At 35.3% G+C, this 26,556-nt stretch overlaps 2 protein-coding genes across 6 annotated transcripts; both read right to left on the reverse strand.

Moving 5' to 3' along the window:
- Positions 1–831: 831 nt before the first annotated feature.
- LOC135678506 (uncharacterized) lies at positions 832–13,925 on the reverse strand. 5 transcript variants are annotated; one of them, XR_010514977.1, is made up of 14 exons: positions 13,692–13,925; positions 11,895–12,069; positions 10,727–10,810; positions 9,614–9,855; positions 9,277–9,517; positions 9,062–9,141; positions 8,740–8,824; positions 5,747–5,878; positions 5,553–5,666; positions 5,055–5,099; positions 3,381–3,462; positions 1,736–1,832; positions 1,546–1,596; positions 1,371–1,433 (listed from the first exon to the last, which is right to left on the reverse strand). XR_010514977.1 is itself a non-coding variant. In XM_065191406.1 (13 exons), exons 1-12 carry the CDS (start codon positions 13,892–13,894, stop codon positions 1,557–1,559), a joined length of 1,557 nt encoding a protein of 518 aa, XP_065047478.1. In that variant the 5' UTR covers positions 13,895–13,925; the 3' UTR covers positions 832–1,433; positions 1,546–1,556. The 5 variants fall into 5 exon arrangements, 3 of the variants coding, with proteins under 3 accessions (XP_065047478.1, XP_065047476.1, XP_065047477.1); XM_065191406.1 differs by lacking the exon at positions 1,736–1,832 and having other exon boundaries at positions 832–1,433; positions 3,347–3,462; XM_065191404.1 differs by lacking the exon at positions 1,736–1,832 and having other exon boundaries at positions 832–1,433; positions 3,327–3,462.
- Positions 13,926–16,268: 2,343 nt separating this feature from the next.
- On the reverse strand, positions 16,269–22,445 carry LOC103991206 ((S)-coclaurine N-methyltransferase). Its single transcript, XM_009410568.3, has 8 exons — positions 22,164–22,445; positions 19,846–19,954; positions 19,514–19,738; positions 18,447–18,546; positions 18,264–18,374; positions 17,825–17,908; positions 17,405–17,463; positions 16,269–16,708 (listed from the first exon to the last, which is right to left on the reverse strand). The coding sequence occupies exons 1-8, from the start codon at positions 22,348–22,350 to the stop codon at positions 16,516–16,518; spliced, it is 1,068 nt and encodes a 355-aa protein (XP_009408843.2). The 5' UTR covers positions 22,351–22,445; the 3' UTR covers positions 16,269–16,515.
- Between the last annotated feature and the right edge of the window lie 4,111 nt (positions 22,446–26,556).

Raw genomic sequence — 26,556 nt, forward strand, 5'->3', positions numbered from 1 at the left:
GTCGTGCGGAGACTGGATCGCCGCTTTGAGATCAAGACCTGGACCTACGGACGGTCAGATTTCGTCCAGTACGATCAGCGATTCAAGACCCGGTAAACGGCTAGATGTCTACCACGGCCAACCATGCTATCTTTGCATGGCACATCAACAATGCAGCACCGGTTTCGGAACATGGTTGATACGATCAATTCATCTTCCGAGGTTAAAATGAAGAATGGCTCAGATTACTGGAAAGTACATTAAAGAATAATACCTATTTTTAATGTCAACATACAACAATAATTTTGGAACCCTTGTTTTAAATATATATATATATATATATATATATATAGAGAGAGAGAGAGAGAGAGAGAGAGAGAGAGAGAGAGACCTGATGACAGTTGTATTTTTTGCATTGAGCTTTCAAGACAGTCATATAGCTTCAAGAAAAGAAAAAGCTAAGAACAATTAAAGCTGCTTGCAATAATTTAGAGGCCACCCCAATGTGAAGCTAAATATTAATAATGCTTAGCCTACCTTAATTCTTCAAAGTTGGACAATGAGAAGCCTGCGTAACCCAAACACTTGGATTGGATCATGTTTGATATAAAAGTGACAAATAAGTGTTTAGGCAATAATTTCCACAAAAATCCACCAACTTCATATTAACATCTTCAGTTGAAAAGTAGAGTCAATGATGGTTGTTTTGGTTAGGAAGCAACTTTCAAATAACAGAAACATGAGTTGCCAGTATCATCACAATCTTAAGAAAAGTCAAAATTTCTTTTGACACTAATACTTGCTCTCTAGTCTGTCAGAATATGAAACATCATGCAGGAAAGACTTATCACATACCTTCTAAGAAATAAATTAAATTGCTGGAGCAAACTCATGGCAATCACAGTGAACATATACTTGTACTAAGGCAAAAATGATATCACAAATAATGCGTGGTTCAACAAGACACTAACGAAACTAAAATTCCTAGAATACACATCGAACAACACCAACATATCCGCAGCGTGCACAAAGTATTATCATGTTGTCATCGAAGTAAATCCAGATAGAAACTGCCACAAGAGAAGGCATGTTTTGTCTGCCAACCTGGGCAGCCGGGACAAATATGTGCGCACAGCCATCTCTTGTCTCAGCCACCATAAATACTGCAGCATTTTGGCTTTTCTTCTAGACATCATTAATACACTACTGTACAAATTAAAATTTGGTTTGGTTCTACAAAATGTCAAGTAGATAGCCTATCAGGACCTCGGAATTGGGCAGACCTGACTAAAAATAAGCAGGTAAGTCCAATAGCCACATTTGGTTGGGCATGTGTCCGGATAAACCCCTCAATGGATATGTGAATTATGGGGACATTGCATCCCCTGATGAAACCATGTCCACATCAGTATTCCCTCCTGTTGATTTCCTTGCATTGTCCGTGACTGAGTCACCTGGCAAAGCAAAGAAAAAAATCCAGTATTAAAAATAAAGAGAGCAACGTGAAGTTGAATCATGCATGACATAAAAGAGTAGAATAAGTAGAAAATGTCCCCCACAAATTACCAAATATAGAATCAATTGATGGTCGCTTCGGTGACAAACTTCTTTTTGAATCTGCATATTATAATTGGTAAATGCATGGTTTAGTGATGTGCTGTTTTAGACAAACAAAAGCCAAAACTGCAAAGACATAAAGAAACCAAAACAACATAACCTCGATAACTGAAAATATATTGTTCTAATCTCATCTTACTGTTACATCCAATGGTACATCCATAACCTCAGCAATCAACCACATGCCATAATGCAACAACGATATATATAACCAATGGTATCATCAGTGCCGGATACTGGACAGAAACCAACATACAGTGCGGGTAAGCTACCATATTTCACATGGTTTATATGTCTGCAGATGCTATTTTTATGTTCAAATGGAAAGATTAATCTAGAAAAGCAAGAGTGAAGTTTGGAACAAATGAAAAGTCCATATTATGAAACGGATAATCTAAATATTTTGGCTGATGAATATGCAGTTCAACTAATCAATGACTTTTGCATGAAGTCAACAATCTAAATAACTTAATAACGTAGGATTTCCTTCACGTATGATAAAAACATGAGGGTAAAGGAAAATAAGACCAAGAAATACCAAAACAATAAAAGTGAAGATGCAAGGGTCCTTTTAGAGATTGAGCATAAATAAAACGTGAAGTAATCTCCATAGGCTATTCAATCTAAACAAAATAGACAACCAACATTCACATGTAGATAATGGCAAGACCAAAAGATGAATCAGCAAACACTTTCAGTCTTTAAGTAATTGGATAATACAAGACCTCAACTTCTAGCTAGAACAATTTATGGATTGCATCAGAAGTGAAGGTAGAGGTTGCATGGACCAGAAGATGAATCAGTGAAGACTTTCAGAGTCAAGGTGTCGGATAATACAAGACTTCAACTTCTAGCGAGAACGGTTTATGGATTAGATCAGATGTGAGTGCATCAAGAATTAGATTACATGATAATAACTTCATCATCATTTCATTTAAACTCTACTGAGTGGATCAGCTGATCTAGACAGCTCATCCACTACTTAAGTGAGATATATTCATCTCTTGTTCAAAAGATGCACATAACCTATGAGCTGGTAAATAATATCATGGCTGAATTAGTCTCTGCAAAACAGCAACAATTCTCTTAATCTTTTCTTTTAAGAAGCTTATATATCATCTTCTATCCGCTTGATGTATGCCAAAGCCTCCACAAGATAATGTCTACCCAAAATTTCTGCTGGAAATGTGAATCAAGATTCTTCTGACAAGCCAGGTTGCCCAGTATAATTGAAGAAGAAAATGTTCACCATCCAATTTTGTTAACTATGTTGTGAACTGGATTACCAAACGACTAATGACTATCATTAAGGTACTATTTTGATAAAAGCATGCAATCTTACTGTCTCTCCTTAAGCTTATCCCTCCTGTTCTCTCCTTCAAAGGGAGGGAAAGATGAAAACCGCACAAAGCAAAACTAGAGATGCTTTTTAACTAATCTTTTCATGTGTTGAACAATGGCCACCATCTTCTGGCATAAAAAATTGCAGTTCAAGAAAAAACATTCCATCTATCACGGGCAATGAATTTTGTTCCATCTTTCATCGCCATTTTTGCCTCTTTAAATTAGCTTCTATATTTTGTAGTTTTAGAACCCATTATTGCTTTTTTTTCCTTTGTTTTCCACCTTTCAAAATACAGCATACCTGATTATGAAAACAGAATGAACATATGCAGATATATATCAAATAAAAGAACTGATCAAATATTTGCTGACAACAAGATCATAACTGCAATAAAATGAATTAAACCTCCAATATCCTGTGGAAAGGATAGTTTTAATACCAAGAGATTTTAACCCTTTCACAGCATCAAAGTTCTTGTAAGTATATCCAACAAAGCTCAAATCTTGTGGATTTAGCAATTTCTGTTAAAATATGTTCCAACAATGAGTCAGCAAGTTTCACAAGAAGCACATTAAAAATTAATATGATGAAAAAATGATAAATAAGTGCAAATTATAAACATAAGGATCAACAGAACTCTCACATCAAGTGCCCTTTATATTAAAGACAATTTTCAGATATTGCAAATGATACAAATGGTAGAATAAGTGCAAGTGGAGTGTTGACAAATCATCAACTAACCTTAGATTAAAAGACAATTTGACAAGAGATATAACAAAAGTGATCCAAGAAGATACAGTCATAAAAAGGAAGATGTCAAATAAACATGTGATGTCACCACAAAAGATAGGAAACCAGCTGTTCGCAAGTGCAGAAATTTAGGGATGACACCGATTAAAGGAGAAGATGAAGGAAACTAACTTAAGGTGATATGACATATTCAAAGAAGTTATATAAATACACTAGTAAAATGAGATAAGCTAATACAGATTTGTAGTGCTAAAGGAGCTAGCTAACAACCAAATAGGATTTGTACAAGAAAAGAGATGATAAGCTCTAACTGGTGATATTGCCCAAAAAAACAACTCAATAGCAGAAAAGGATCCATGTAACTGCACTCCAATGACTAGGAAATCTCAGTTGATATCATTGTTTCTTGACCAGTGCTGACGGATGGAGAGAAAAATCATGCCCACTCTTAACAAATTGCTGAGAAGGTGATTACTATTCTTGTCCTTACTAACTGTCCTATAGGTGAATAGATAGATCACATTGTGACATTCTAGTAAAAGAACTTGTAACTTTGTCAGGTAAAAGAAGCATATCATATATCGCAAAATGCCAGGTAATTCTGGTAACCAAGCAAGGTAGCTAGTGGTTCAACATAATGTATCAGAAGCACAGAAGACAATTATGTTGAATAACTCTAATGTCACACTAAATGCAATTATTATATGAATAGTTGATACACTGGATGATGGCCAAATTAATCCTCCAGCAGCAAAGAATCTCTAGGTGATCCATTTTATCGACACTGATAAAACTAAATAATCCTGACAAGAAAACTTTAGGTGATCTGTCTTATTGAGACTGACAAAACTAAATAATTCTGATAAGAAAACTTTAGGCAATCCATCTTATTGACACTGATAAAGCTAAACAATTATGATAGGTAGATTTAGTGACAATTTCTATGATGAAAATGTTTTCAAATTTGAAGAGGTACAAATACGTTGTGATGGTGAATGCACACAAAAAATGGCCTCCTCTTATGACCACTTCATCAGAAAAAATAGGATTTAATCTTATCTATAATCAAGATTGACAAATGGATGTAGTAAGCTACTTTTACCCACTAAAATTTACTGGTTTAAGACTGCATTTCTGTAGAACTATAGAAGAAAGGCATAATTACAATTTACAGTCAACTATCCATCTGTTCATTTGCTCAATTCTTTGATACTTACCACCAAATTCCCAATTAATGAATGCCAATTTAATTAAGTTTTCCAAACGAATCTATACCACAGTAAATCAGAAACTAAATGTATCAGCATATACGTTATTTTTATGACCAATGAATACTAAGAAAATACTCTAGTAAGTTGCACACCTTCCTTGTAGGCCCAGATCCGCTTCTTGCTGGAGGAGGATCCAACTGGATCACATACCAAAAATATAACAAAAGGTGAAGTTCAGAATAAGAAAATTCAAGAATTCAATATTTCATTGCTAATAAACCATTTAAAACATATAATTTTGGAAAATAAATAGAAAAAATTAACTAATAATAGAAAGCAACGGCTGTGAGCAAAGAATTGGGACATATAAGATCAAGTCCAAAATGGAGTCTGAACTAGAAAATGCTTGCAGGATGTATAACAGAAAATCTGAGTACATTAAATAGTGAGCATATCATATAATTTGAAGGTTTTGGAACGGAACACAGGAGCTGTAAGAATAAATGTAAAATCAAAGTGGCATTGTTTGCTAGATGCTAATTAATCAGCTTCAGTTTTGTAATGACTATAAGCATTGAGAAAGTAAGTGAAAAGAACTAAACTATGATTCACAAGCAATAAAAAAATAATAACTTCAGGTTTAGACATACGTCATCAAACTTCAAGAAGTTCTGAGTATCTAATTCGCCATTAACTTCAGGTTTAAATGCTGCATCCATTTCATAAAGTTTATCCCACACAACACCTTTGAACCAAGGATGAGCCTGAAAAAGTACAATTGTCAACAATTTATAGAAATCAACTAAAGATTATAATTTCATGAATTTATCTACTTTAAAATTACCTTTATTTGATCTACCCCTCCACTGCCAAGTCTGTGCTCAACGTCACATAATAATCGACAAATAAGATCCTTTGCCTCAGGAGACAACCTTGCATCTTCTGGAAATCTCAAATGGTTTCGCCAATGCACAATCTAAAATAATGGTAAACAACTTTGAGAAACAGGACAGAGGATGTCTTTTGTAGTTAAAAGGCTTAAAGCAACCATGAAAATGCAATATCTAGAAGTTGCTCTAATTCACAACTTAGGAGATGTTGCCATCATATGATATAAAGCTGTTTTTTGCAACACATATGACATCCCAGCAAACAGAATTTACAAGATAACACATCTTTAAAAACATGCTAGAATAGAGACACATTGTGGAAACATATATTTAGAATCAACTAGTAACCATTTAGTTGCTTAGATGCAGCATGACTTGAAAACATTCCTATGGTACCTACACAGTCTATTCCAGTCTATTTATTTATTTATTTATTTATTTGAGCAATTTTAATCACAAAACACCAATGCAACATGCTTATGTCAGAAGTATAAGGTCAAGCTATGCTCAAGCTTGATTTAAGCATTAATTCACTAGTTTGAGATGTTCTAAATAGGTAAACATTTGAGCTCCGGTTAAACAAGTAGAAGCAGCAATGTGCATTATTTAAACATGAACAAGAGAATTCAGCTCAGCTAGTAGGCAGTTTAAAGAAAATTTTATTTTACAGATGCTTGATCACCCCTGTTTCTACCGCCTCTCATCTCATACACGTTGACAATATTTGTTGGTAATAACAGTTTTTATTTCAAAATGCAAATCTATGTCAATGTGTATATTTCATCCAATAACAATTTCAGACCTATCCCATCTAACCCAAATTTGCTGATGCCAGTTCACTACATAGGATCACTTTCTACTCATGAAGGCTTTAAATACCAGAAACAAAACCCAATCTTATTAGAGTTTATTTTTCGGAATTGGCAAGGATACCAAGGACTAGATACCACACTGTTTAGTAAGCTGGGTTTCTGTTGTGTTAAAACTTAATATGTTATGGTTTAGCACACTAAACCACATTTATATAATTAATTACTTACCAGGTTCTATGCCTTCCACAGCCTTCGCCCTCATGGGGCTAAATCTTTACAATAAGCATGGAAGGCTTCCACCATGTTCGACACGTGTTAATGTGTTGATTCATAAGCATTCCACCCCAGTTCACGGAGAGTAATTTGAAAATGTCAACAATTCAAAATGTTTCCTGAACCTACCAAGTATGGACTCAGTTCTTAGTTATCCACATTCTCCATTCTTCATCCCACCATAACCACGTAATGTTTCCTCTTGCCAAATTTATTCTTTAAAAAAATGCTTTTTCCTCCTAAATGAGATATAATGGTCCACATTAAGTCAAAGTAAGTACCTGAATACACTTTTTTATTGTTCTATTTTCTTGATAGTCGAATTGCAACACAATATACTTACAACTAAATAATTTATGTGCAGTGAGTCTAACTGGTGCAAGAGTGGTTCAGATTAGGTCTAGCTCAGGACTTCAAGCTAATTTGAGACTCGAATAATATCAAACATAGGCTGTTTTTTCTAATTCTCTATAATTTTCAGGTGGGCTATCATTATTTTTTACTCATTATTCAATGTTGCTCTTCAATTTTTAGACTTTTTTTGAGAAGTTGTGACGCTAAGGATTCCTACTTCAGGAATTTGAGTTCACAGATTTCTGGAGGTCTGTCTGTCTGAAATTTTGTTGGATTCAACTTCTTAGAAAGGTTGTCCAAGAGATAATTGACTTTAGAAGCCTAGTTTAATCAAGAATAGGGTTTAATTCCTATAAGGAAGGGTCATACAACTGATTGTCACTGATCTGATTTATGGATGAGTAACTTGTTTTGGTTGATGATGGCCAGGTATTTCACTCTTTTCTCGTTGATCTTTCTTCTCAAAGAACATTCCCCATTCTTTTTAACTTCCTTCCCATTTGCAGCTAAATTGTCCGAGGTCATCTTCCAGAAAAGAAATAAACTGGTATTATTCTCTTAGCTGGCCATCAAGCTTTAGTGTCTTATATTAGATCAGCCACAAATTTGATCAGATTTAACCTTAAACCTCTCTTATGGTACCAGATCTTGCAACCTCCTGCCTTCTACCATTATCTCTCATAACAAAAGAAAATGGTTATTTAACTTGTTGTTTGAATAGTAAATACTTTGTTGTAGTAGGTCCCCAAGTCAGCTTGGAGAGACTGAATATGATTTTCTTTATAATTTGTCGTGAATGGATACTTGTCCACGTCTTTTCAAGATAAAGGATACTGTAACTGTAATATGATTTGTTGGTAGTACAGTTAATCAAATGAAAATAGGTGTATATTTTAATATCTGAAAACCTGAAGATATGAGAATATGGAGTTAACAGAAACAACCTAGGAAAAATCTTCAGTAAAATGACACTCTTAGATATGAACAATGTGATTTATTATGCACTATGACAAAGCAAAATAAGTGTAAAATGCACAGTGAGTGAAATAAATAAAGTCAGTATGTATCAGATGTTATATAACAAGTATGTGTTTTTTGCTTTTAGCTCATGAAAGTGCTCAAAGAAGAATCTGCACCACTAAATGATATAAAAGTGGAGCTTGAGATAAAAAGGAGAAAAAAAATAGTTATGAGAATGTAGAAAGGGGTTGTTCTGTGTAAAAGCATGAACATAGAATAGAGAATGACCAACATCAGCCAGCAGATGGAATATGTAAGAATGCAATTGTTGAAAATTTGATAGAACGATATTTCACAAGTTATGAATGACACCTAGACATAGTCTAGTATCAAAAAGGATCAATAGTGACATGCTATTCAAGTCTTTGTGGTAGCCTTTGCAAACTTATAACATCCTAAGAAACTGCAAGCACACCGAGAAGTTTCATAAAAAAGGAAAGTATTTTTAAACGACTGATCTATAAAGCTCTGAGATTTAGCAGATTAACCTTACGACATGTAGTTATTGGATCATCGGAATAGAATGGTGGATAACCAACAAGCATCTCATACATTATTGCACCCAAAGACCACCTGCAATATTTCCACAAGTAAATGCCAATGAACCTTTTTCACCACCATGTAATGTATTTCATCAACATAAGAATGCAGAAATAGAAAGTTGACACATCTTAATAGTTTAGATTAGTTGATAAACATTTGCAACAAAAGATTCTAATTTCATTTACAGTTGAAAGATATAAATCAACATTCTTAAACAGAACCATCAGAACATGGTTTAGGTGGGTTTTAATTTTAGCATTATCATACCAATCACACTCCATGCCATATCCTTTCTTCAGTAACACTTCTGGAGCAATATAATCTGGTGTTCCAACTGTGGAAAATGCCTAAAAAGAGAGGTCGATCTTATCATAGTTATATGCCTTGGATATAAATACTACAAGCAGTAAACTAAAATGGACAGAACAGTCATGGCACAAACATTCTTTCAGGATAGAGATCAAGCATTTTAGAAGATGTACCAGCGTCCTACGATTCATCTGCCAGTGCTGCAGTTGTTCATGGGGGCTTTTCCACCTTCTAGCATTTTTTGTATCCGGAATTCCATCAATATCCATCGACTCCCTAAGATTTTCATCACTCATGGGTTCATCTTCGTTCAATGTTGAAAGCTTTGAACAATCAATTGGCTTACACAAGCCAAAGTCTGACAACTTCATGTGACCGTTTTTGTCCAAAAGAAGATTGTCAGGTTTTATGTCCCTGCAAACAATATATATGTATACATCATATCAATAATATACAGCAAGATGATGACCACAACAATCATCTGATCAGATGAAATCTATGATGTGTGACCTGTGAATATAATTGTGTTTATGAATGGATTCTATGGCCAACACACTCTGAGCAATGTAAAATCTAGCCACGCTTTCAGTTAAGGTATCCTCTCTGATAAGCAGGGTCATCATGTCCCCTCCAGGAAGATATTCCATAATTAGGTAAAGGTATTCAGCATCTTGAAATGAGTAGTAGAGTTTCACAATGCAGTGGCTAGCAACTTCAGCAAGCAAGTTTCTTTCAGCTCTTACATGCTCCACCTAAAAGAAAATGTGATGAATCATAAGTACAATAAATGAATCTATCCAAATGGGAGGCAAAATGTTATAGCATAACAACAAACAGTGCCAGTTACTATTACATAAACCTCTAGTTACTGTTTGTATACAAAGAAAAAGTTACATCACAAGAAAAGTAATCTGATGCTATAATAATCTTAAACAGTGGAGCAATGCGCATAAAGAAATGAATGGTAGAGTTTAACAAAAAAGAGACAACTACGAAGATAAATATAGAACACATAGTAGAAAAAGTTTGACAGCGATTATGGACAGCACCCAAACAACCTTTAGACATTTACTTTTACTTCATGATCAAAAGTTTACAAATACAAACTCATAACAGATTCTTTACATGAAAAACTATTTCTATACTCAAAATGTCCCTGGACTCCAAGCACTTACAAATCTGTAGACACAATGTTTCATCTGAATACGTTTTGCCAAAACTTCAGGTAAACTTGGCCACGCATATCTTAGATGGAAAATATTACAAGTTTCACTCTGTAAGGCTACCGAAACTAGTTACAAAGACATTCAGAAGGTTACAAGTACAAAAAAGGAGATATACACTATGAAACTTAATAAACTGTGATGAGTCAAAAATTATTCAAGGCATTCAGAAGGTTAGAACAAGCAATCATAAAAGGTTGTCAAATTTATTACAGGCATTTGGAAGGCTAAGACAAATTCCCATGGACGTAAAGTAGAACACTAAGACCTAAGTACAACATAGATGAAAAGGTTGAAATCATTAAACTTCCATAAACTCAAGGATCCTATGACATTTAAAGAGGAAACACATCAAAAAATTTGTTACACATACTACAAATAACTGACATGCATTAATTACCTGACCCCTGCTAACCATTTCAGATTTCTTCAGTTTTTTCATGGCATAAATATTCCCAGAGGACTTCTCCCGACAAAGTCTGACCTGTAGTTAGTAAATTGATAAGAATCCAAATGTAAGCAATATAAAGTAGCATGTTCATTTGGCAGGTTGTATGTGATTCTGCAATTTGTGCTAAGCTCTTTGACCTAATTTGCATAAATCAAACATCATAATTTCTAATGCATTTCCTCAAATAGGTGCTGTCTTTCGTGGTGCTAGAGCAATGATTATAAAAATAGATGACAGAGAGAATGTCAAACTTGAAGCATGTCAGTTGACATCTATAATTAATCATGGAACGCGTAAAGAAATAAAATAGCAACCAGCTAGCCCAAATGATTGAGTAATATTTGAAGGCTAAATAATAAATGCCTCAAAGGACAAAAGGTCCTCCATAGTGATGACCCGAGAAAACTCAGATACCAGAAATTGACATACTATGGCCAAACACTATGGAATCCATCTATTAAATTCCAAATTTGATCTAACTAAGTAATGTGATGGGAAATTTATGAAATGTTTGTCACAGCCAGTTGTCAGATTAATGAAAGATCATATAAACACAAAAAAAACCATAAAATGATGTACAGAACTCATGAATTCATCCTAAAGACTGAGACATATTGTAGTCAGCCATATGAGATATACCTGGTAAACCTAATCAAGAATTGAAACTAAGAATACGAAGCACGAGACATTGAAGCAAAAAGAAGGTTAAACCAGTCAATGGATCCGTGGCTACAGAATTAAGTCAATATGTGGGTATGGTGTTATGTCTGTTGCATTACAATAATCTAACTGATAAGACTGGGAGATTGTACAGTATGTCCATGAAATGAGCACAAATATCTAAAAGCATTCACAAAGTTTTATCAGTATTTTACATCCGTTTACCAGAAGCTTCCTTTATATTTTCAGAATGACACTTTAACAAATATCTAAAAGAAAACCAAAAGAAAGCCAAGACTAGCAGTTAGTTATTAGTGTCTCTACAGTTACTTTAATTATATGCATTTGGAGAGATCTAATGTTCACATCAAAAGGCTGCAAATTTGCTTGTTTTGGCCAAAAAAAAAGTAAAAGAATGAGTTTTATTCTTCTAATGAAAAAACATGCAAGCTCAGACCTCCCCAAAAGCTCCTCTCCCGATTATGGTCAGCAGCTCAAAATCATCAACACAGATCTTGTGCCTTTTAAGTCTCATATACTCTGTCTCCTTCCTCTCAAGATCCTTTAATAAACTGAGTTGCTCCTCCTTGGAAACTTGTGAAGAAGCTAATTGTCTCTCCAAGAACCAACGTCTGCATTTCAACTTAAATATCATCAGCCATCAAAATATATGAACTTCTACCATTTTTCCAAATTATGAGTGTATACAAACAGTAAAAGAATTGGATGCAAAACAAATTCATGTGTCAATTAACACTCAATAGAAAAGAAAAAAGAAAAGAAAAAGTCTCTACCCCTGAATTACAAATCCTACCTAAACAGTTAAGGCACAAACTTTCTCATGGAAGCTAATGATAGACCACTTGAACTTTCTATCAAAGGAGATAAAATAAAGCAACAGACCACAGTTTATTTGTTTGAGAAGGGAAATTTTAAAAAGCTGGTGGGTCAATTTTATATGATCAACATTCAAAAACAAAAAGAACTCCGATGAAGAAGCAATCAAAAAGAAGAGAAAGGCTGGTCCTTGGGGATTAGAACTTTGTCCGTCAGTCAAAAAAATAGAAAGTGTCCTCTTGCCAATACCTATATTCACTGAACTTTTAGAATGCAACCATATTGAATGTATCCTGCAATGCAGGTTATGAAAAGGCTAGACTGAACGTATTAACAGTTTTATTAACCTACACAAACAAGCAAGTAACTTGAATGACACTTCTCATTAGCAAACATAAAAAGAGGAGTTTAATATAGCAATATTGATCAGCTCGCTGCCTCTTAAACTCATTTAGGTTATGTCATCATCCCATTTTTTGGAAAAAAAAAAACAAAAGAAAAGGTTGGTTTCCCCTTTTAAACACCATGGGAACTTTCAACTTTACAAATTAAGTGGATCTGCTTGCACAACCCGGACTCATGATCTGTTGGAAATCTAGATTGTCATAGAATTTGATGATGCAAAACTTATATATATTTGGTAAAAAGTAGCCGATTTACAGAACTACTAAAACAAACACATGCAAGTAAGTATTCCTAAAGCAAACTCACTTCTTTTATGATATTTTTATGTTGACAAGGATAAGGGAATATAATAAGAAATTTACAGACTATTTGCAACATGGCTGAAAAGTGGGAACCAAACCTTTGTGGCAATTGTTTAATTGTAAACTATCTGGAACACCACAAGTGCTACATTAATGTTGAAGAATTCATGGGTGCACCAAATTGGAAACTGTGAACTGCATCAGCAGTACACAACAATGCTATGCAGGCTGAAGTCACGGCACTAGTATCTATATCACGTTACTTCTAATCAAACAATTACCACGGTTTACCACTCAAATTACTGTAATGGCATACCAAAATCCGGCAAATCTATTAATTAAAACTCTAAAGACGTCGACTTAGCCGAATACTAGCTCTGGCATTGAATATGGCACCGGCTGAACGTTTCCAACTGCGGCACTCAAATTAGGGGGTGGACCAAGCAACGAATTCTCCAATCCGTGCTTAGCACATTATGCTGTGTTTCACGAACTGGACAATAACTAAACACATCTCGGAAAATACAGGCCAGGAACTAAATTTGTCCGTCTCTTCACGAATTAATGAATAAACGATCCCGCAAAGCAGTAACAGAATGAGCAGTAAGAAATCCAGCGAGACAGACCCGAGAAAGCTAAGATCAAGCTGTTCGAGATCGAGGGGGAAATTTCCTAGAAGACAATCGGGCGAAAGGAGGGCGAGGACTAACCGTTCTTTCCGCTCCTGGATGTTCTTCATCTGGTTTCTATAGTGGTTCTCGATGAACTTCTTCGCGGCGGCCACCCGCTCCATCGTCAAGCTCGACCCCACCGCCTCTTCTTCCTCCTCCACCTCCTCCGCCACCGCCGCCAGCCCCCCCGCCGCCGTCGCCGCCTCCCCTACGTTCTCCCTCCCCTCTTTCTCCATCTCCATCTCTCTCTCCCTTCCGACCCTCTCTCTCTCTCCCCCTCTTCTGAGCTCTCTCTCTCTCTCTCTCTCTCTCTCTCTGCCTTCTCCTTCTTATTTATTGTATAAATATATAATTCTTCGGGGAAAAAAAAAACCATCACCGCTTTCGATCTTCCCGCAGCACGATGCGGACGAGCTATCCACCGTCAGATTCCGATCACCCCAAATCTAGAAGCAACAAAAAACCCCGACCAAGCATCAAACGATCAAAACTGTGTCTCACTATGACGAGAGTGCGGACGAACCTACAAAGTTGTCGCCTCGTCTTCTCTTTTAATATGGGGAATCCTTCACATTAGATGTGTCCACGACGAGGTCAGATCACACCAGCGCGGACCCGCTTCGGCGCCGCCTCCTCGCCGTGGATCTACGATCCGACGGCCACGATTCCCCCACCCTGGTTTAGGTGGGCGGAGCATCGTGTCTCCAGCTCACGTCCATGGGGCGATCAGGAGGCACCAACCCGACGATTGGGATCCGACGGCTCCCGGACCGCCTTGCCTGGACCACTCCCGATGTGCTGCCCTGGAACCACACAGCGTTTACCGATTCGCCTCGGAATCAGCAACGTCGGCGAATGATTAGTTGCCGAGTGGCTGTTTGCTGTGTTAGTCCGATGCTTTTCTTTTCGCATAATTAGGGGTTTGATATAGTTTTATATTGATTATTATTGGGTGGAAAGGAAGAAGGTGGGCATCGAATCCAGCTGTTTTTAATTAGCGACTTCGAATAATAATTATTATTATTAATAACAATCTCGTCGGTAGTATGAGTTGGATGTCTTTATGACTTCGTTATTTGAGATTACTGAAGTACCTATTTAGCAGAGTTTTCTTATTGCAGCAACTTAAATATAGTATTTATAACGAAATAAATTATTTTGCACCTAATATTCTTTTATCATTTTATGATTTATATTATGCCTTAATGATGTTTATGCTCTTCTTGATCGCCTCTTGATCTGTGATGAAGCGGACAACAAGTCCAATCCTATAAGGACAAGAGTGTATGCCGTAATATAGCAGAAACATTGGGTTAATTATTTTTTATCCTAGAAGGATCAACTATCTAAATGTCATTGGTGAGTGATGGCAAAATTATTATTGAATTACACTTTACATTAAATTTGTGACAAATTGTCATATATATATATATATATATATATATATATATATATATATATATATATATATATATATATATAATATTTTGTAGGCATATATTTACAATATATGTGCATATACATATATTTATTTATAATTTTTATATAGAACAAATCAAGAAAAAAACAATGGGCTCAAAAACAAACAAATAAGCCAGGATAAAAGAAATCCCAAATTGATTGTAGGGCCCACAGTACCTTTCTTTTACCGCTGCCGCTTGAGTCGAAGCATTCGCCCTACCCATGTGCTGGTTGGACAGGCAACGTGGGACCCAACATGGGGTATTTTTCTTCCTTTCCGGATATTTTAGGGAAGGAAAAGACGGGCGAAAAGTTTGGCTGGTCTGATCCTGATCGTTAATCACGAGATTAACGGGCTAGGATTGATCATGCGGGAATAAGGGTGGAGCCCTGCTCGAGGACCAGGCCATACTTTCCCCACCAATAGGAATCGTCCTACGTGTGGGCCAGCGATGTAGGACTCCCATTCGTAAGACGCCCCATGCGATTTTTCGCGGATCAGCGTCGACAACCCATTCTCGGCTTCCACATCTCTGATCAGAGAAGGCAACACCGGTCCCACTGGTGGGTCCGAGGTGGGGCTAGCGTCGTCATCCAATCCCAAGATAGATTGGCTGCCTCGACCAGCCAACCCAAGTACTGGACTCGGTCTCATGACTCGGAGAGCACGGCCTACTGCGCGAGTCGCCCGAACACGGGGAGAAAACCCCGGTGTGCGCGCGCCACGTTACCCGTCGCGACTTATGTCGCGTAACTGAGCAGCGCCTCGTTAGAAGAGTTGAAGTCAGTGGGAAAGCGATGGCGGTGTGACGGAGCTAAAGTCGCGACTTAAACGACGCTCTCTTTTGTGTCTCGTTCCACGTATTTCACAAAAGCCGCCTCCCGACTCGCCGAGGGTGATGTCGATAGCATCCCGATACAGATTGATTGGTAACAGCCAATAGGATCAAAAGATTGTAACGTGTCACTATAACGTAAATATCAGCATAAAAACTCAATACAAGTATGTGGTTATATTTGAGTCCATGCCTAAAATACAAACACAAGCAGGAGGAGATCTGAATACAAACACAAGCAGGAGGAGATCTGAATGATTCAACTTCATGAACTATTTAGATGAAACTGTATCCAGTTGAGTTATTTACTAATATGAGATTTCGAAACAAACAGATCTACTTAATGAATAGGGTTTAAATACTTGTACAACATGATTTCCAATATCGGTTGACCCTTTTTTGTCAATTCAATAAAAGATCGATACGAATGATTCGGGTATCGATCAAGATCAAACCGAGATATAAAACGTTACTATAAAGTACAAACTATTACGAGTAACACTAGCTTATTAAATGTTTCATCTATGCATTCTCACAGATGATCATATCCAAAATGCACATACCACTCATTTCTTCTTAAATAGGAAAAGTGCAACCATCCACTCATCTCCATTGTTGTATCCGAAGAGCTCAGCAACTGAGATGAAGAATGTTCTCCAATATGCAATCCACTTGGTAGCTGAATCCTTGCCGTAAGTAGCCTCAAAAGTTGGTCTTATGGAAGTCAAGTTGCTATCCATTCTTTTGAGCCACTCTTCACTGCAAAAGATATTTTTCACTACAAACATGTTACAACTTAATGCCTTAATTATCTTAAAACATTTGGAAATCATTAAAATATTAACTGGAAAAGCTTCACATGCTATCTAATGCCTTATAGGATCCTGCAAGTCTCTAAGGTTATGGAGCAGATCTTATCATAACACATGACAAGGAGATGAATACAAGGAGAGCAATGCACTTGTCACGATTTTCATCAACCAAGAAAGAAAACTAATGCAACTTGTATTCTATATACATTGATACTACAAATTACCTTTATATGATTTAACATTAATCAAATTATGAATTTTCTAAGAGACACTGTTGGCGAGTATTAGGAAACTAGATGCATGAATCAGATATAGCAAATATAGAAATGTTGAAGGGCATGAACCTGACCATAGAAAATTAAAAGAAGAGTAACTCAGACTCTCACTAAGCACACATGACAATAATAATCATGTACCAAAATTCAATAAGAAAGGCAAGTCAAACTGGACCATAAATCCAAGTTACACCATCATAATTGCAGTCAATTATAATCTAATACCTTTGCTCATAGGATTATGATCTCACAATACTTTTACTTGATAAGGATCTTCTTCCAAATCACATGTTTTGATGGATGCCAATGCATAAATCATGAAAAGACTTGGTTTCAAAAGTTTGTCAAAGATTTAAGCTTTAATATACCTTGTTCTTGAGTAATGTGTTCCGCTGAGGAGCCAATGATTTAGGACAGCAACATCATCCTACAAAATAAGATTAGAAATTGGAATTTAGTAATGTCCTTTAACTCTGACATAGCTAATACCAACCAGCCAATCATCAATTCCGTCCATATAGTTAATAACCATAGAGTACCTGTTGGATGCTTTATTGACCTGGTACATCGACCAAAAAACTGCACATTATATTTAAAGTGGACTTGTGGGGGTAGTAATACGTACTCGTCTCCCAGTAGGAAGTGATTAATTAAATTATAGTATAATATTATTTTGCTTAATTATACAATAAAAGAAGTTATATCAGATACACTTTTCTTAATCTTTAAGAACAGAGCATATTGGATAAGAATATCCAGATTAACCTTTAGCAAGAAAAGTAATTAACCTGAAAATAGAGAAGCAGGTTAGCAGAAGGCATAGTCCCTCCAGTGAAGAAGTATCTTGTAATCCAATCATCTTCATTTTTGTCCTGAATGAGAGGAACAGTCAGTATGTGTTTCCACAAAGAAGAACAACGTCATAAAGTTCGATCGACACAAGGCTGTTACAGAACTCTTAAATCATTAATGTTAGCAACCACTAAGATGAGGAATAGTATTTACTATAAACAAAAAAAGTAGGTAATTATTTGGTCCGATAAAAAGAAAGGAAGTTACAAACATTAGAATACACGGATTAAATATGTCCATGAAATTGATATGTAAGTAGAGTACACTATTTGGTAAATCCTCACAGATGAACACAGTGTGTGATTAATATGTTCAAAACACCAATAAGTCACCAAGTAGCACATCCAACACTGTACAAGCAAGAGCAAAGAATACCTCAAAGTGGTAAGCAAATGTTTTATGACAGAAGTGATGAATGAATAGCAAACTATCTTGCTTCATCCACATTGATATCTTCTTAAGGAGCATCTTGTAGTTCTTCATGTGCTGTGGAAAGAGAGTAAATTTTAATCCAAAGTTTATCAGCTTCGAAAAGTGGGATATAATATCTTAAATTACCTCAAACATCTCTATAGATACAACTCGATCAAAAGAAGCCTCCATCTCGAATTTGGTGATATCTGCAACAATTATCTCTACATTGGATAACTGAAGGTGCCTATAAGTAGTTGGACATTCTCGAGTCACAATTACCAATTAAACAGGGTAATCAAGACAATGCAGTTTCATTATTGTATACAGTCAAGATGCCATTAGCTTGTCTGAAGAGCAAAGTTTTGTCATGAAGAACCAAGATTCAATGAGTTATAATAACTTGTTTGAAATTTGTCTTAAGTTAGAATATTAATAATCTTAACAGAAATCATACGAGGAACAATCAATAGCTTGATATTTTTCATCCTTACATCCTTTGTCCTATTTACCATTTCAGAATCGGTTGAAGAGAGAAGATCAAGTAGAATTTGGTGAGTCCTAACGAATTCTGTGTTCTGCACCGCACCAAAAAATTTTCAAGAAGACAACACTAAGGACAGTGACACGATATGTACAAATGCAAGGAAATAGATATCCAGATATAATGATGGTCATTCAGAGATTAGAACGCCATGACAATATCTAGCCAATCGAAGTTACCGGTAAACAAGCACCAAAAGGCAGGATGGGAAACCCATGAAAGTGGCCTGAGCGTGACCATATATAACATGGAATGGAATTAGTACACCAAAGAAACGAAAAAAAGGGTTGCAGTAAAATATCAATAGAGCCTACATCAAATTACTAAGATATATGCTATTAGACTATATTGAGTATAAAAGAAATTCATGCAAGAATTACTAATAAGCTTATCACATTCTCAAATGATAAATCCAGAATAAGAATTATGACTCCCTATGAAATTGCATCTTTTGAACAACAATAAAAATGCAAATACTTATATCAATGATGATTAGTTAAAAGCTTAATCACAATAAAAAAAATCCTTCTTAAATTTTGATGTGCACATATAAAATCAATCAACATGATGTTTTTCATGTTTGATTAAAGCATTAAGAAGCTAGCAAACTGAAAGCACAATTCTTTCAGGTTGCATGAGCACAAACCAAAAGGACAAAAAAACAATGTACCTGCACTGCTCCTCTATGTGAGTTTTTTGGGTTGATGAGTTGCATATTCCTGTAATGCTACAATTTTTGTATTTTTTTGCGATGTATATAACAAAGGACCCCCAGCCACATCCTACATCCAGAATTTTTTGGCCATCTTTCAGCTGAGCTCTTTCACTATACAACTCTAACATTGCATTCTCAGCATCTTCCAGCGTGCTTGTTATGTTCTTGAAGTAACAACAGCTGAAGGGATTGGAAAATTCACCAAAATAAAAAGACCAGACAGTGCCATAAAGAAAATGAACAACCAAACGTAAATACAAAAGCTATAAATTGGAGACACCATTAACCTGTACTTTAGGTTCTCTCCAAGCACCAACTTGAAAAATGAGGTAGGTAACTCATAATGCTGAGATTTTGCTTTATCAGTTTCCACAGCTATAGGCATATCTTCAAGTGCTGTTAAAGCAATAGCAAATCAGAGCATCACAACCGGGTTATAAATCTCTCAAGCTAAAAAAAAAAAGGTGATCAACGAAAACATGGGTAGTTCAGGTAAAATTTAGAAGCAACAAATCAATTATAGAAAACAAATAATATTAAAAAATTGTAGAGCAATCTTTGCCACAATGGTAAGATTGTTTTTTCGCAACTTGGTAGACCTGGATTTGAGTTGCAAAAATAATGTCTTGTCTTGCAGGTGTAATGTCATATAAGTTGTCCCTTCCTAAAGCCTTCATTTGCAAGAGCCTTGTGCAATGGGCCATCAAAATTTTGGTCAAATATAATGAAAATTCACGAATGTAAAATTAATATAGTAAAAGATACAACTTCAAAGGAATACGATGTCTTGAAGGAAACAGAAATATTGCACAAAGAGATCTGGATATATGATAAATACACTCCAACTATGCTAGGAGAATAAGTATCAGTATAGGACTTGCCTCAGGTGTAAGGTAATGGCTTGGAGAAGCAAATTAGGAACTATAACCAAGGACTAATTTGAATGTACTTAAAAGAAAAGACAGCCTAAAATTCAGGATGTAGAAGAAATATAAAGGTTTACCTTCAAGTTGAAAGACCATTTAAAATTGCAGGAACATCAGATGATCTATGGGGGATAGACTAGGAGAAAACTGAATAGAAAGATGGATTTACCAGCAGGAAAATTGTGCGACTCCATTTTATGTGGTGCTTAAAGGTTATAAGGCAGTGAAACAATTATAGCAAAAGAGAGGTAGCATATATATCGCAGAGGTTATTGAGAACAGTTGATTCAGTAAAACTATAGCTAGATGAACATATAAGGAAACTGGATTAAAACACTGTGCTTACAGCCTACATAGAGAAACACTGGGACTCAGATGGAACACCAATACTGAAACAGTACCTAAAAATGTGATTTTCTTCTACTTTTTATTGAAGTTCTTGCTCTTCACATTTGACTTATACATGCTACTAAAAGATTTTACCTAATCGAGCCGAAGACAGTCCTGTTTTATGAGTCTACACTATCCAGTATAAATCCTTATTTAGTTGCAGGACACTTTGGCATAAGTAAACCTAATAACATGGTATGCTAACAGAAAGGACCAAAACCATCACTTTGACCTAATCAATGAATACTCCAGTTTGTCATGCAACCTTCTGTAAATTCATGAATGTAATAAGCAGACTGAGTCTCTGTTTGAACTCCCTGAAATTTGGATTTGGCATTAAAAAAGAAGCATCTAATTCATGCTAGTTAAATGGCAATGAAGTACTTCAAAAACATCATATTTGATGTTGAAACAGGTAATTCTTCAGAATTCTCCATTCAACCATCCAATTAAGGACACAAATTTATCATTCACAGAATAGGGAGAGAATGTTAGAAGATATTAGTGTGTGATGATAGATTGAAAAAAGATGACTAAGAGAATAGGTTTATTAACGAGGGCTTGATGAAAGAATTTCACAAGTTTCCAAAGATTGAAGATACATATCAAGAAATTAAATTTAAATTATTTGTTGAAAGATATCAATTGGTAGAACCCTTGATAAGCGATAGAGATGTTGTGTGTGAATCACTCGCATATTGTTCTGAACTATATGTACCTAAAGAGATGTTGTGTACGAATCACTCACATATTCTTCTGAATTATATCAACCCGTGGGATTAATTTGGAAAATCGATAGAGATATGCAAGAAAAAACCATTTTTATTGGAAACATCCCTCTAACGAATTCCAACCCATAATCTATCAGCTTAAGTTTTTGGATTGAATTGGTGTTTGTAAATCCTAACTAGTTTGACTCACTCATTATTAATGGATTTATACTGGACTTAGTTGGATTTATTTAAGTTATGTGGATCTACAAAAGAGAAGATAAGTCAGAGAAAACGTTTAACTCGGAATTATATAAGCTGACATTTCACGATATAAATTACAAACAGAGAATTCGCAAGCTCTCAACGATTACGCGATAAAGCTCTAACACGGATTCACTGTCTTATTCCACAGAAATGTCATATGGGATTTTTGGCCACGGCGGACGGCCCTTTATTGCGAATTTATAACAAAATGGAAGATTTTTTAAGGCAAAACATGACCGCTCGTGAGAGGACAGTCGAGGTTTTTTCTTTTGTAGTAAAAGAGAAAGTTTATGGGGGCCGGCCAAGCCTTACATTGCTTGAACCGGAGGAGTTGGGCGAGCTGGAGGTCGGCCGAGGGGAGATAGCAGAGACGGAGGCGGCCGGCGAGGAGCAGTCGCGTCAGCCTCCGGACCACCGCGTCCGGCAGGAGGTTCCGCTCCAGGGCCGCCAGCGCCGCCCGGACCGCCGCCTCGTATGGCACCCTAATGATCGCCTCCATGTTCCCACTCTCGCGCGCTGGGCTCACCACCTTATCCGTCACCCGCCAACGCCGAGACCTTGACGCAAGACTCCCGCAACGCTGCGTACACAAGCCATTATTATCCTAACTGAACAGTTGCCGCTCATCTTACCAAATTATATGATGTAATAAAAAAGATTAAAAATATTTTCAACAAAATTCATGATGACTTATTCTATAATTTATACGTTATTATGTCGTCATATATTGACACTATAATTATTTATTCATTTTCTTCATTTTATTTGAATAATAATAATAATAATTTTGACGAAATAACTTGTGTGATTTATGATGTGCTAATTATTTAAAGATACAATCGATTTAAGAGTACCTTCTATTATATTTTATTAATACATTTGATACCATATGCTTTCTACCTGCATACGATCTATCCCACCTGTCTACTACACTCGATGATGGTACAAGTGATGCGGGCCCATGGAGTACGGCCACTGATGCTTCCAAATGATAGGTAGGGCGAGGCGTACGTGTCTTCAGAGTACAACTTTGTTAGTTACCAAAAATGAGTGGATCATATGTGCCCACGTCCCCATGTTTCACATAATACATACAAACCACATGTCAAGTTGGTGACGCAGTACTATTAAAAAATTTGATCCTGAATTATTATAAATAAATAATAATTTTTTAAAGATTTAATCTTAATATTCATATCCATACCTTTCGAAGTTTACCATGTTGTTCTTATAAAAAGAAAAACCTACATAATTAATCTTCATAAATCGATACTATCATTCTCATCATTTCATAATGAGATTATTGTTGTTATCATCATGATTATTTAGCATCGATATCATCAATATATACCATCATTGTTAACAATTGCTATCGTCTCATCGCTAACGTCATTGTTATCATTATTACTATATATGTTTTCTCTTAATCGAAAACTATTGTTAGTATGTGATTAACAATATGACAATAAACAGTATGATCATCACTATTATTATTGTTGGCATTATTAATTATAAACTTTATCACATTGGTTATCATCAGTATCAATGTCTTCGCTAACCTTTAGCATTGGATCAATGTCTCTACCGTAACAATCATCCCCCTCGATCTAAACCATTCCGACTCTACCATCTTCTTCATTAACACAAATCTTATTATAATAATAATTATATGTAAGATAAAAATTCTAGAGAGGATTAAGAATAATTTTATGTTTCTAAAGATAGGTGATATAAGTTTTTCAATTACATTAATATATAATATCATTTATATTAGTCTTGATCCATGACCCAAGTTAATTATAATTTGACCTGAGTGAAGACAAATAAACTTATGGATAAGAGGGATATTGTCAATTTTTTTTCTATGAATATAAAATGATGCTAGAAAATTAAATAAAAGATATTAGATAAACAAGAACAGTCCATATTAGAACTAATGATTGATAGGGTTGAATTATATATATTAATTTGGATAAAAAAAGCTCATGTTTTCTAGATATGTTAATCTTGAGCATTTCGATTTGGACTCGTCTAATTCAATGACTAAAATAAAGAATAACAAAATATTAATAATACATTTTAATAACTTCCGTGGAGATAAAAAAAAACACGTACTCATGTAATTTAATTCTCAACATGGTATTAAAACTAAGGTTGATAAATATTAAGATGGAACCAATGAATAAATTTTCTGTAAACGAAGCAAGTGAGCCAAATTATATATTTTGGAGGGAACATGTTAAGAAAACATTTGTTGGTGAGATGAAATATTGAAAGAGTATTAAGAATAATCTATAATAACAAAGCATGCAAAGAATTGAACGATCAGATGAAGCTTTTAAATTATATTTGTTTGCATAAAAACTATAATATGTTATTATTGTGCAAAAGATTTGAATATTAAAATCTAAAATCAAATAACAATATATCTGAATTTATGATGTTTATATTTTGATGTTGCTAAAAAACCTTTTATTTGATCAATAAGTATACAATCGTCGTATTTAATATCTATATTAATACGATATGTAATGAGAATTAGACTTGTCTCCTCAAATTTTTCTTGGACTACGATAATCCATAAATTTATAAATAAAAAAGAGATAAGAGAATATTTGTAATATTGTAATCTCTCAATCATCTCCTGCATATTGTGTATATAATCCAAGTTTTATTTATTTATAGATGAGAGTAAATGATTTAGGATAAATAATTAAGAGAGTCCCTTCCATCAATATCATATCATAAATAATCCAAATTAATTTTTATTTTTATTGATCAATAATCATAATTAAAATTTAATTATATTCATAATATATCTTAATAAGATTATATAATCTTACAATATTTTGTATCTGATCCTATAAATATCAAGTGATTAAGATTCACCTTCGCTCTCTCCACCAAGTGACTGCCTGGTATTCTCTAAAGATGATCCAATCCATGTAGACCTGTTCTAATACTTTTGTGCTGCTCTTTTCCACATGGAACTACAAGGATAATAGTTTAGCGATGCTTGAAGTCTTCATGTTTTAATGTCTTGTCGATGATTTGTTCTTGTTCATGTCAAAAGCTTAATATATAAGCTTTCTAGTTGTATCTTTGATCTTGCAATGTGCTAGGTTTTCTTTATGCTAGCAATGAGACTATTCATTATTGATATGCTCAAGTTGTTGCATTACTGTGATACAAGTAATATAAATCAACAACAAATAAATTCTTTTATATGCTCTTTTTTTTCATTAACATATTCTTGTGTTTTTTTAGAAGCATTAATTAGGGAGGAAAACTGCGGTGGAGATTTCACAAATATGATTTAAGAAAAAGTCAAGAAAAAATCCAATAAAATTAAGGTTGCATCAATTTAATGTAAAATAATAATACTTTTATTGCATTGACCATCATCGAAAAAATTATGAATATTATTTTGCAAGATCCCATGACTTTTACGTTCTTATCTCACTGGTGCACCGATGTGAAAGATGAAGGGTCAAGTCACATTCTACAGGGCAATAACATGAAGGTTGCAAAGACCTATTGGCCCAATAGGCCAATAGATAGCAATCTATGGGTAATCGATTGGGTTTACCCATTTTGATCAGCCCTCGTAATCAAAACGTCAAAGAAATGACATTATGGTCGTTATGGGTTGATCGTCTCCTAAGACGAATTACTAGAGATGGGACATTATAATCATTATTCGCCGATTGCCCTATGTGACAAAACACAAAAAGGAGAGGTTTTACAGTTATTTTAGATGATTCTCTCTTTGGGCATATATTCAAGTCCATCCCTGACACCCATCTAAAGATAGGATCTTTCGGAAATTAACCTTTTTACTATACAAATCTCTTTGAAACTAATTGGCACTAGTCTTTGTATAAAAATTTATCAATGTGACCAAATCCATCTTGGTCCAATCTCGGGCTCGTCTCGGATGCTTGGACTCCATTTGAAAGATTACTTAGGTGTCACCTCACTCATATCAAAGCCCGATGAATTACCTCGTACAAAGCCGCAAAGGTCTCTCTTAAACGTCCCTATACCTTTAGGTCATGATCGAATCGGCTTGACCAATGATCGATGGTACAATTTCACAACAGTGGTAAAGCTTAATCATTAACCAAATTACATGATTAGAGCAAAGGGATCTATCCTCATTCGTATATTTTCTTCGTGCAAATTAGATTTCTCTACTTAATAAGATGATCATCGGTTACGTCTCCTTTATATATTATCCTCCTTGGAATAGTGCTGTGTATCGCATGTCGAGTGCCGTATTTGATGTGATGCGATGAACAATACCGAAGAGCACTCTGATGCGCAAGAATTAGTCACCGAAGGATTGTGACGACATGGTTTAGAACAACGTCCCAAAAGTATAATAACAACAACAAAACCAATGCTAATCAATAGTCTAATCAATACTTGTCTTACAAAGAAACCACAGACAGACAAACACCCTTTTATGTGCAAGTGTTTTGAAACGCCGAGAACATGTTAGTTCGCAACACCACAAGCAATGCACTTTCCATGTCACCTTTTTTGTTCTCTCGAGAAAAGCCAATCCAATAGCTTCGTAAAGCCGAAGATGTCAATTCACCACACGCTAATTTTATCTCATCAACTCGTGTTCCACACTTCTGACTCGCTCTTCGTTTGTCCTCTATGCCTTCTTTTAATCCCCATCTCTCCTTTCCTCTCT

Source organism: Musa acuminata, chromosome BXJ1-7 (assembly GCF_036884655.1).
Source record: "Musa acuminata AAA Group cultivar baxijiao chromosome BXJ1-7, Cavendish_Baxijiao_AAA, whole genome shotgun sequence".
Taxonomy (NCBI): domain Eukaryota; kingdom Viridiplantae; phylum Streptophyta; class Magnoliopsida; order Zingiberales; family Musaceae; genus Musa; species Musa acuminata.

What these genes read in the sequence shown, in the direction of transcription:
- LOC103991206 (XM_009410568.3), bottom strand. Translation starts at nt 22,350, where the DNA reads ATGGAGGCGATCATTAGGGTGCCATACGAGGCGGCGGTCCGGGCGGCG. An exon ending in CACATAGAGGAGCAGTGCAG is followed by an intron (nt 18,547 to 19,513) that starts GTACATTGTTTT and finishes AACTACTTATAG; the next exon opens with GCACCTTCAGTTATCCAATG. An exon ending in ACCTGCTTCTCTATTTTCAG is followed by an intron (nt 17,464 to 17,824) that starts GTTAATTACTTT and finishes CTTATTTTGTAG; the next exon opens with GATGATGTTGCTGTCCTAAA.
- LOC135678506 (XM_065191404.1), bottom strand. Translation starts at nt 13,894, where the DNA reads ATGGAGATGGAGAAAGAGGGGAGGGAGAACGTAGGGGAGGCGGCGACG. An exon ending in AAATGGTTAGCAGGGGTCAG is followed by an intron (nt 9,856 to 10,726) that starts GTAATTAATGCA and finishes ATTTTCTTTTAG; the next exon opens with GTGGAGCATGTAAGAGCTGA. An exon ending in GAGGGGTAGATCAAATAAAG is followed by an intron (nt 5,667 to 5,746) that starts GTAATTTTAAAG and finishes GTACTTTTTCAG; the next exon opens with GCTCATCCTTGGTTCAAAGG.